The sequence below is a fragment of the Parasteatoda tepidariorum genome, chromosome 5 (assembly GCF_043381705.1).
Source record: "Parasteatoda tepidariorum isolate YZ-2023 chromosome 5, CAS_Ptep_4.0, whole genome shotgun sequence".
Classification (NCBI taxonomy): domain Eukaryota; kingdom Metazoa; phylum Arthropoda; class Arachnida; order Araneae; family Theridiidae; genus Parasteatoda; species Parasteatoda tepidariorum.
In genome coordinates this window covers 20821345-20833871 of record NC_092208.1, presented here as the reverse complement: position 1 = coordinate 20833871, position 12527 = coordinate 20821345, and the positions used below count along the sequence as shown (strand labels likewise).

General features: G+C 30.3%; 1 protein-coding gene across 1 annotated transcript; it reads right to left on the bottom strand.

Annotated features, from left to right (window-relative positions):
- Window positions 1-10251: 10251 nt before the first annotated feature.
- Window positions 10252-11613, bottom strand: LOC110283595 (protein FAM200A-like). The gene is made up of 2 exons (XM_021148998.3): window positions 11341-11613; window positions 10252-10362 (listed from the first exon to the last, which is right to left on the bottom strand). Exons 1-2 carry the CDS (start codon window positions 11611-11613, stop codon window positions 10252-10254), a joined length of 384 nt encoding a protein of 127 aa, XP_021004657.3.
- Between the last annotated feature and the right edge of the window lie 914 nt (window positions 11614-12527).

Sequence of the window (12527 nt, the reverse complement as noted above, 5' to 3'; positions counted from 1 at the left end):
TTGAATGGGTTAACTAAAAGATGCTAATTAATTAAATCAAAGGTTATTTTAAGTTACGAAATCAGACATAAAAACGTACTTTTTCTAATAAATATACCTTTTTTTCGGCGAATTTGAACTTCTGATCTCCAAAATATAGGGGCTGATCCCCGAAATATAGGGGGTAGTTACAATATGGAAAATATGGTCACAGTGGTTTAGACAGGATAGCGGCCTATAATTTTTACAACCTAATGTTAGTGTTACGTTTTGCGAATTTTCTATATTTCAAGAATATTTTTAGTGAATTGAAAAATTCTTGCGCATAATTATAAATTTCATTTATCCAAAGAGAATTCCAAGAAAAAAAATATATTTTAGTAAATATGTATTATTTTTTATTATTTTATTGAGTAATAGTAGAAAAATTTTGAAGAATGAAATATACAGTTTTTTACAATATTTTAAAGAAAAATTTTTTTATGTTTTAAAATACGAAATTTGAGCAAAATCGGTCGAGCAGTTCTTGAAAAATCGAATTTTAATGATCTTTTTGCTAAGACAGTTAAGGTTTTCACAAATTACCGGTTTTAGTGTTTCCCTACGACAGATAAAAATACGAAACTTGCATTTTTTATACATGAAATCTTTAAAACTCTTATAACTTTTTGAACTTATTTCCGATCAATAAAACAGATAGTCTTAATTGTTACGCTTTAATAATATAAACTTTATTTTATTTGTAAAATCAAGAATATAATCTCGAAATATTTCTAAAACTTAAAAATATCAGGGATCGTTCTTTTGAAAACTTTTTTTTAGTTTTTACATTAAGAAGTCTTAGAGTTTCACAAAACCTGATAAAGAATACATAAGAAAGACATTACAATACATTACAATTAACTGAAAATAATTTAATTTTTTTCATGTTGGGTCACCATAAAAGTCGAAGAAGTTACAAAAGCTAATGCCAGAGTAAATAATTCAAATCATCATTAAAATATTACTTAATCTGTGATAAAAGAGGTAAAAATAAACTAATAATATTAAATTCTTACAAAACTGTTTGCAAATATTCCGAGAAAATTCTTTTTTTATTAGAATGATAAAATTTTTATCTGTTTTAGACGCAGCTTTAATAAGCAGTCTTACTAATATTTATTGCATGTTTTATCATTTTTATAATCTTTAAATGCTGTTATATCAATTTTCTCAGTAATCCTCCCAAACTGATGCACAGAATAATTACTACATTACAAATCTGCTATGAAAGACTCCTATATTGCTTTAAGGATTCGATGAACATAATAAAGATACATAATAACGAAACATATCTGAGAGTATATTAGTATAACAAGCAATTCGGAGTTCAAGTCACGGAGCATGAACAAATACAAGTGATTAAAAGAAAGGCAAATATAGTTCCATCTATCTATATCGCATGAAAAATCTGGTATTTCTAAGAAAAATTATATGTCGAAGGAAATTGGATGATAGGAAACAAGCCGGAAACAACGGATGCATAATCCCCAAGTAAGTTTTTATAATAATTCCCATGACGAAAAATAATGAAGTGATAATCTCTTTTTCAAACTGTCATTGAAACTTTTATGATTGTACTGATATTTTTATTTTTATTCTCTTTTAGATACCTAATTAATAAAGGGTTAAGTAGACTTACAGTTCAGCTTATGTTACTTTTAATATATCTTTAACGGATTCAGGCTTGAAAATTAAATCCTTTTATATTATATATATATTATTTAATAAGTAAATATATATTATGATATTATCTTTTCCTGAGAGGTAGTCTTATATACACTTATGTGAAGTAGATTATATACATCAAGTAGATTGTAGATTATTATTGTGAAAAATGTCACACTATGAAGGAGTTTTCAGAAATTGATGAAATTTATTCCACATATTATATCCGTCGTTGAACAATCAACCCAAATTTTGGGTTTACGACTACTAATGTTCAACTCGGTAGCCTAGTAATTTTGAACCAAGCCGGAAGACAAGGAAACTCCTGCATCAGTACCCCCAGAGGTTTGGATCATGGAGGACTTTGCGACTTGACAGATTTAAAGTGCATCAATCACCATTTACTTCATGAGGCGAGTCTTTGGCCGTCTGGGATCGAACCCACGAATTCTTGGTCTTGAGTCCGTGCCCTACCAACCAGGCTATCCCGGCCCTATTCCACATATTACTGATTTTGGAACAAAAAAGCAACCGAGTTTACAACGCAGAAAATAAAAAAGAACTTTGAAAATCAATGCTTAGCCCACGAGTGACTGTACACGTCATGGCCTTGAATCACACAGGTTCTGAATGTAATCTTTGGGAATGTCATTACATATGGTTTCAGCATGACGTCAAAGCTCAGCCTCACTGTGTGCCACATACTGTGTGTGATCCTGCGTGGATGAATCCTTGTACACAGTTGGTTCTGCAGCAGACGGCAACAAGCGGTAGAGCTAGACAATATAACACCTGTAGTCATGCGCCAACGTTGTTCTAACATGTTGTTGTTGTTGTTGCTGGCCCACACGGTTAGCGGAGCTAAACCAAGTCCATGACTCCAGAGACTCTGAGTAAGTCTGTAACAAAAAGTGGATCGTTTTCCGAAGTCATAGATGTGGAAGAAGTGCAGCTTCTGTGATCAATGAAGACCGCAAAAGGCAGACTCAGCTCCTTCACCTGCATACTTTAGCTGGGCATAGTGGAATGGTCTTCACGCCTAGGGTGGCCGTACCAGGAGATTAAACTCCCGACGTACTTCGCCCATTCCGCCCAGTGGCACCACCCCGCCACGATGAGGCAGTATGCAGGACTTGAGGTGGTGTTCTCACATACAAGAGAACACTGTATGGTCTGTCACAGCCATCCAGATAAGGTGTCTGTTCTCTCGACCCGTTGTGCTATTGCTTGCCTTACAGCCACGTTTTCGCCTTGTTTCTCTTGTGTTCATTTTTTTAAAACACGCATCGTTGTTGTCACATTGCACAGCGTGCGGGCTACAGTTTCTTGATACAAAAATCCACTTTCCCGCATATCAATGATGAGGGCTTAGACAAACTCCGTCAATTGCTGATATGTCGCTCCCCGCTTATGACAAGGCATATTTAACAATAATTAAACGTTTGCTGCTGACAGAAGATGAAAAACTGATTTCAACTGTTCTTTAAAGTACTTTTTTTACAGGGAACAAGAGGCTGATGAGAAGATGGTTCTCGTTCCACGCATGCGCAATCACTTTTTACCTCTAATCATTTGCATATCTTATCTTACTTTACAATTCTTGTGAAAAGAAAAGATTTTTTTCCATGAAATAGAAGTATAGCAGAATTCAGATCAGATAATTTACACGTTAACTTTCTGCCTTTTTACCTCATATTAATAAAATCTCGCAAAAACCCTCTAGATGAAATAGCAGAATTTTTACAATTTTAAAATTATTTGCATGTTTTTAAAATTAAAGAAGTCTAAAAATAATTATGTGTTATAAGAGCTAATAAAATATGTATGAATTGTATTTAAAATAATATCTTGCAAGATTTAATTAAAGAAAAATCTGAATGCTCGTCATAGTAACGCGGATGTTATTGAATCACTGACTTATACTTATGAATCTTAAACATTATTTAAAAACATGATTCCCTTTTCCCAGATTAAGGTAGCTTAAAAATTATAAATTATTTTTTTAATTCATTTAAAAACCAATTTATTTTATATTCCAATTTAATGATCATCAATGATATTAAATAACTAGTTTCTGAATTAATCTTTAAATATTTAATGAGCATTTTAAGCATTCAGATTTAAAAACTGTATCAGATATAAAATATTATCAAAGTAAAGTTAAGATCTTGCGTTTTCAAAGATATCATTTCCATTTTCTTAAAGAAAATCTTTTAGAATTTTAGAGGACAGTGCTTAAAGGAAGTGAACTAGATATAGATGTGGTTTTCAGTTGTAGGAAAAAAAATGAAGAAAATATTCCTGACTGGACTGTAGATGACATGCAAAAAGTTCTGACCATTTCAAACTGCCGAAAAAGAAAAATGACTTCGAATATTCAAATCAGATTCGAAAGGGAGTTCTTGCATAAAGTCGAGACCCTCTCGTATACTTTTGAAGTACTGGAATAAAATAACCTAAATTTTTGAAATATAAACGAAAAAGAAGATTTATTTTGTTTATTCAACTATAATGTAACACATAATTTTATTTTTTTAACACATTTTATTCTAATAATATATCAAAAACCAATTATTAAACTCGGAAATATAATATATTGTGGCCTATAAAATATTGTAAATTTAAAACAGATTTCAAATTATTATTAATTTAGAATGTATGACTAATGTATTATCTTAATAAAACTGCACTGTAAAGAACTCCGGAACAAATTACGTTAAAAAGTACCGGAAATTAGGATGCCAGGACAATTTACTAGAAAATTAATTTTTACCGTAAAGTTCTGCGGAACAAAAAATTTGATAACCAGCAATTTTTACAGTAATATTTACTGCGAAATCACTGTAAGGTGATATAATAGCGGAGTGGGCTAATCTATCAATCTCATGACCAACTGTGTTGACGCCACAATATTTCTTTCACTCCCTTCAACACATGAAGAGTTTCTACTGTTCTGCGCTCCCCAATTTGTGATTCTGGGCTGTTCGAATATGATACTCTCATTCTCTCATAGATGGCAGCACTTTAATTCGATAAATTATCTCCGATGTCGAGTTAAATTACATCTTGATGGTTTTTGAACCATGAATATTGCAAATAGTTAAAAAAAACTGTATAGTTTTGCAGTCATGGTTATTTTTACCATACTTGTTGTATACGGATTCACAACCTTAAAGGCAAAGAATGTTCTTTACAGTAAACATTACGGTTAATTGCATGGAAAGACTGTCGCAGGTAATTTTAGAATGAAAATTCTAACGGTGCACACATTAAGCATTGGTCTCTGGAATAAAATTGTTTTATCCCTTTACATTAAAATTTTTTTTATTAAAGATGAGGCCACACATTCTAGAAAAACTGTTACCAGTTAAAACTGTTGGACTATTAAAACTGGTTACTGTTATATTAAATTTTTGTTAGCAAGCATAGCACATTTAATTACAGCAAGGATTTAAAATAAACTGATAGTAAAAAGTGCATTTAACATAGTTCTCGTTTATTGCTCTCTTTTTGATAGGGAATTCTTTAAATATTATTTTTTTCTAAAAAAATACAAATAAATGGTCATTTTGATACAGTTTACAAATTAGAAAAAAAAATCAGTTAAAAGCTTAAATAAGGCTCATAGCATACAAAGATTACGGTTACAAGGGGAGAATATTTTAGAGCATATAAAATTTTTCAGATTCCTGTAAACTTGCTTTCTAAGTTCTTTTCATTAGTTTTTAGGTACTATGTGAGTAGCACTTTTTCATGCTTTAAATGCAATAGTGTGTCGTTACTCTTTAAAATGAGACAAACTTTATAAAAAATGATTATGAAATGAGGACTATCTGATAATTTGGGATAATAGAAACAGTTTTATCATTGGATAATAGTTTTAAACCTAAAATTAACACTTTTTGCATAAATCATTTAAAAAGAGCGGAGAATAAGTAAGCAGTGTAGGCTTTTTATTTCAGACAATAATTCGAATTAGTATTTTGGATATAAGCGCCATCGAACAAGAACATAATAATATGCTCTGATTTACGTATGTGGATTAAATAGCTTCCTAGAAAATTGGTTTTTATATTATCTGTTTTATTATAAATTTCAGTATCAGTCTAGAGTACTGTACCTTTTCAATTTTATTATAGGATTGAAAGTAAAAAAAAATTGATACGGTTGAGACTGATACACATGTCATCATCCCATTTATAACGCATGTTCATCATCCCATTATGGTCATGTTCATTATCATCATCATATGTTCATCATCCCATTTATAACGCATGAAGGATTGTTCATCATCACATTATAGAAATCATTTAAAAAAATTGCTGAATGTTACCTGTTATAGATTTCAATTTAAGAAAATATATTTTAGTTTTTTTTATTTTAAAAAAGTTTTTTTTTTACTTTTTTTGTAAAATTTATTCTTTACAATTACATTTACTATGCNAAAATATATTTTAGTTTTTTTTATTTTAAAAAGTTTTTTTTTTTACTTTTTTTGTAAAATTTATTCTTTACAATTACATTTACTATGCTACACATTAAATAGCAAATTGATTATGATTTGTGATCAAAATAATCAAATATGATCAAAATAAAAACTTTAATCAATAAAGTTGTTATCTTGAGTGGATATATATATATATATATATATATATATATATATATATATATAAATACAAGCACACATTCTACAGTAGATGAACTATTAAACTATAGACAGGAGTCTTAAAGGAATGTCACCGTTTAGTAAAGAAAAGAATTCCTAGTATGACAAACTATTCTTCTTTTGTCTCATTAAAGCATTTTGTAACAACGACGAAATACGAGGATGGTTTAAAATTGCTTCTTTTTCGGAAAACCAAAGATCCCCTCTTCTAAAAACATATCAGATGACACAAGAACATATCTCCCACCACCTCAACTATGAAGAACAGTAGTATCCTATATTTACATCACAGCTTTTAGCTTTTTCTTTATTTTTCCACCTTCTTTTTTTTCTTCTTAAAGAAAAGAAAAAGTAGCTTCAACGCTAAAATACTACATATTTCCCATCAGCGGTCTACCAATAAGTAACCCCTAACGAAGCAATGATGGAGGTCGTTCAAAAGAAACGCTGTTGTCTCCCCATCCCCTATCGTTTGGAAGTATTATTACCTTATTCTCCACTTAGCGTGTGAGTTTGGAAAGTTGGAATAAACTAAAAAAAGAACTAAACTTGGGAAGGGGAATACTTGGTGAGCGACATAATAGATAGGCTGATGAAGCAATGGTGTTTGCTTGGTGTTAAAATGATAAATTCTATGGGTTCATATATTCCTTCGCAAGTCTGGAAAATGGCTGTTTTGTTGAGAAAGGAATAGTTTATCTAATGGCTTAAAATCTTTTTAGATTTGACAAAAAGGGTGCATATTACATTTTTAAGGAAAATCTCTGTGTTATTAAATGTTATGTTTTCACGATTGTCATCTGGAAGGCATTTATCTCTAATGAAAAATCATTCTATTCAATGATTTTTTTTTCTTTTAAAAAACTTAAATTGTATCTATTTGTAATTAAAATTAAGAAGAAAAAGACTTCATTCACATCCTTAAGAAGATTGGCTTAACAATGAACCAGATTAATTTATTTATCACTGGAATACGGTTCATATTAACTGAGCGATATGTCCGTTAAAGTTTAACCACAGTATTGCGTAATCAAGTTATAGAGTTACAATAATTACAATAATTTGGAGCAACTTTCAGTGTATTAATGGCTACTAAAAAATTCAGTTTTATTATGATTGACACATTTTCAAAATGTTTAACAGTCTATGAAGCATTTGTTAAAAAAATGACTCTTTTTATTTTATGTTGTTTATGTTAAACAAAAACGATATCTAAATACCATTCAAATTAGCTACAACTCCAGTTCAAATAATGAAAACCTTACCCCAATTAGTGTTTAACACTGAGAAAATATATGGTCAAAACTACCAAGTATGGTGAAATTTATTATACTACTGGCTTCTTGGGAACACTGAGAAGCTACGTAATTTTAATCGAATTAATTGGAAATTATTTTGATAAAACTAACGAATAAATATAATTGGTAATTTTATTATGATACTTAACAGCATGGCAGACCATTTATTCGATTAAATTTACTTTTCCGCTTTGCAGTTTTTATAAATGCGTGTTAATAAGAACTATAATTTTCAAAACCAGAATTTCTGGTAAACCGTTGCTATATGAACGGAATAATTACCAACTGAAAGATTTAAATACCGTACATTTTGGTTTTATTAACCAGTATTGTGTTCTTTTGTACCAGAAATACCATTACCATAGAATGCGGTAATTTTTATCAGAATTTTTTCTCCTTGCAGTATTGTGTATTCAAGTTTCAGAGTTATGAAATTATATATAGCTAATGCGTTACATATAGTTAATTATGAAATTATAGAGATAATATAATTCAACTTAACAGGGTTTTTAAAACAATTGAAAAATTCAACTATGTATTGCGTTCCAAAATTCCCAACGGTATATGAAACATTTGTTAGAAAAACGCACTTTTTTCATATCTGGTTTTTATTCTATGTATATTCCGAATAATCATAACATCTTAACTACGTTTTTCGTAGGTCTGTTGCAAAGGAAAACAAAAAAAAGTATTAGTTTAAATGCCTTGCACTTTAAGCAATGCGATGACTTCATACTGTATAAATATTCTTTCCGTGAAGAATTGTCTGGGCATTAGAACAGAGATATAACTTAAAATTGCTGAAAATTATCAAAATTCGTAATCTCAGTTTCTGCAAATTTTAATAAGTCCAGCTAACACAGCATTGTAGCAAATTTTTATTTATTAAAAAATTAAACCACAATAGCTTTTCATTTTCAAAAAACTATGGCCTTATTCCAATTTGACATTTTGTGCCATTTAGAAAGTAAACGTAGACAGTGCTGGCGTTAGATAGGCTAAACTTGACCGAACAGTTAAGAGTAACAATTGAAAATTCACAGCAGTTATAAAAATAGCATATTATTTACAAAAATTGCATCATTCCGAATTAAGATGCAGTCTTCGAAAAACAGCTTTATTTAATTTAGTTAACAGACATTCTAAGCGCTTTAAACGAAATTTGCATTAGTAAACAGTTAAAGATAGTAATATCTTCAATTTTTGTGAAATTCAAATTATAAATATTTTTCAGTCAGCATTCATAAAAATATTATTTCCTTTATTTTACCTTAAAAATATAGAAACTGCAAATTGGAAAACATCCTGTTGCAGTAATATAATTTCAAAGGAAGATTAATATTTATAGAAGAAATGCTTAAATCCTTACCAAGAACAATGCATTTTTTGAGAAATTTTCATTATTTTTGATTAAACTATACAGAGAAAAAGGTTTCACTGTGCTGAAAGCTATAAAGAATTTTCCGTCTGCAAATTTAAAGTTAAATTATGATATATGCATTTTTTTCTTTCTGTCTTATTACGTGAAATAAATTTTAAAGTAATAGTTACGGAAACATATCTACAATATCAAAGAGAAATGCTGATATATGATAACTGCAACTTATTCTCCTCGAATAAATGAGTAAAAATACTTAAAATAAGTATACATACTTAAAATGAGTATAAATACTTAATTCTTGCTTACAAAGCACTTTATTTCAATTTATTTTTTAAGCCAATAAATACTTATATACGTTTAAAATTATGTCTCCTGAAAAAATAATGAAGTAACATAAACGTTTTATTGCTGTTTGTGCACAAAATACTTCCTAATTTTAAATAAGAAATTTTAATATCTACTGATTAATCCATGCAGCAAATTATTAAGTACAAATAAAAAGGACTGGCGCGCTTGAAATTAGGAAATCCTACTTTAACCACATAAAAATAATTAAATATAGTTGTGGTATAATACCGCAAATATCACCTAATAATTTTATGCAATAATCAGAAATTATAAATGTTAAGATATAAGTTAATGTAGTATTTTGGCTTCCTATTTCTAGCAGTTGGAATTCAGCAGCACATTTAAATTTGAAACTCTAATAAACGTATGCACTGAATCCACGTAATCACGCAGCTAATATTTCATAGAATATTATGATATAGCAAAAACTTTGTTCAGAAATCATAAATGTTACATATCAAAATTCTAATCACATTTTAGCTTCAGTTATCTGTGAGCATTGTTGTTAACGACAATAATGTGACAGTGGGCAATGAAACGTTATTATTAAGCACCCAGGAATCCAGTACAAAATGTTTGGACATTCGTCTTTATGATGTATTATAACTGATGTATTGTATTTATAATTGAAGTATTGTATTCATAATTGAGTATAATTGATTATGTATGTATTTTATAATTGAGGATCTCTTTTCAACACGCTGAATTTTAAACGAAATGTATATTATTATTTTTTCATAATTCATCACTATGCCCTTTGCTCAAATTGAGAAAAAAATTAATGACCTAGAATAGTACCTAGATATGAATTTTTTTCGAAAATAAAATAAAAATAACAAAATGTCAAGCAATAGTCGAATTGAGGACCCTTATTACTTCAAAGAATCAGATAATGTTTGCAAATCTCCATACTCTACGCCAGTGTTTCCCAACCTTTTTGGTGCCATGCCCCACCTTAGCCTTTCTAAAATTCTTATGTCTCCCTATGTAACATATACATAATTTTTAATATTAAAAAATTGAATTTTTCACTTAAGAAACTTAAATGATAGATATTAGGAAGAAATCACTAGGAAATTGTTAACGAAACACAGTAAGCAAATTTCCAAAACGTATAATGAGAAACTAAAATTCAAATTCGAAATAATTTTAATAAAGATTCTTCTATAATAATTTAATATTTTAATTTAGTGAGATCCTTGCGCTTGCTAAACAGAGATTTTATGTTAGGTTCTAATTTGGTTAGCTTCAGTCTCAAGTCTCCCCGCTGTGTTACATCCAGACGATTTCTTTTTTTTACCAGTAAAATCATTTACAGCACTAAATCCACATTCAGCTAAATATGAAGATGGAAGCGGTAACAATAGCTTTCTTGCACATTTGATTGAATTTGGGTATTTGATTTCTGTTTCCTCGCAAAGCCATGCCATCACTCCTTTTATATTAAATAAAGTTTTAACTGACTCATCATTTTAGCATTTCCGCGTGTTCTTCTTGATACTGCATATTTGATACATCAGACAAATCCAATAACATTGGCTGCATCATACGTGTTGGACAATCCATTTATTTTAAATCAGAAAATCTTTCTTTTAAATCAGTCGATAGAATTTTCAGATGATCGACAATAACAAGTAAAGCGGTATCATTTACGTCACATTTTTGGAGCCAATGTAACTGTTCGAAGTTTTTGTTGTTAACATATTTCTGACATAATACAATAAGGGTAATGAAACCAAATGTCTTCTCTTTTGCATCAACAAGAGTTCTATTTGTTCCTTGAAGTTGCTTATATAATATATTTAGTTTTTCAAGGATATCGACTAAATAACTCACAAATGCTTTACCATCGACTGTTAACATATATACTTCATTTCAGGTTTGTCTCTTAAAAAACCACTAAGAGTATCAAACAGTTCCATAAATCTTTTCAGGCAGTTCCCTTTAGAGAGCCATCTTACTTCAGTGTGAAGTAAAAATCTCACATGGTCTGCATTTTGTTCTTCACAAAATAGCTTGAAGAGACGCTCACATTTGGCATTAGCTTTAATAGCATTGATACACTTTATGATTAGATCAGATGAGATGTTTTTAGCTACCAAGTTTTCCCTATGAGTAACACAATGCACAAGAATCCTTTCTGGATTCTCATCTTTCATCAATTTTAAGCAACCATTTTTCTTGCCCATCATATTAGAAACACCACCTGCAGCACAAGATGTTATATTTTTCATTGGTATATTATTGACATCTAAGTAGCTTTTTTAGCTTATTATATATATATCTTTGGAGGTAAGGGTGCTTTCTAGTCTTTTACAGAACAACATTCCTTCGAAATGCCCTTTATCAATATATCTTACGAAAACTATCAATACTGCCACACTGTCTATCATAGTTGATTCATCCATTTGCACTGAGAATTTTCTTGTTTTCAGCTTTTCAAAAAATTTTTTTTTTCAATATCTTCACTCATTTCGTCTATTCGTCAGATGCGAACAACTGCATTGTTTAGCGAGATTTTAAAGCGTCCGGGGGTCCACGCTGAGCCTACCGTCTGACGCAGGAAGGTTAACTTGACGACGCCAAAAACCCAGTTGATATTTAGGTCGCGTCAAACGAATTTATAATATTTATTGGCCGCAATTATTTAAGAATTTGCTTTTTTCTATCAATTTTAGCACCGAAATCTAGCATTGCATTTAAATGGCCCGGAGCAAAAGGGTTAAACTCGAGTCGAGTCCATTATTGAATTGCCCCCCTTTACAATCAAATTGCTCCCCAGTGGGGCGTGGGCCCCACTTTGGGAAGCACTTCTCTACACGCAAAAAGTAAAAAGAAAAGAACAATGAAAAAAAAATCGCGTCTTGGGGAGATAGTGCATCGGCCTCAAGGAGTCAAGAAGCGTCCAGCTGAAGTAAAATGACTCCACCTTAGTATTCCAAGGGATAATATACTATTTCATTTGCATGCTACTGCTACATTTTATTTTATAAACGATGTTGAACTGCTGGCCTAATCCTGAGTTTTCGACAATCAATATTCAATTCAGTAGCTTTATAATTTTCTCCCCTACCCAGAAGACAAGGGAACTCTTCAATCAAGCATTGGAATAAACTAACTTTCGTGGAGAACTTTTGATGGAAGTAAC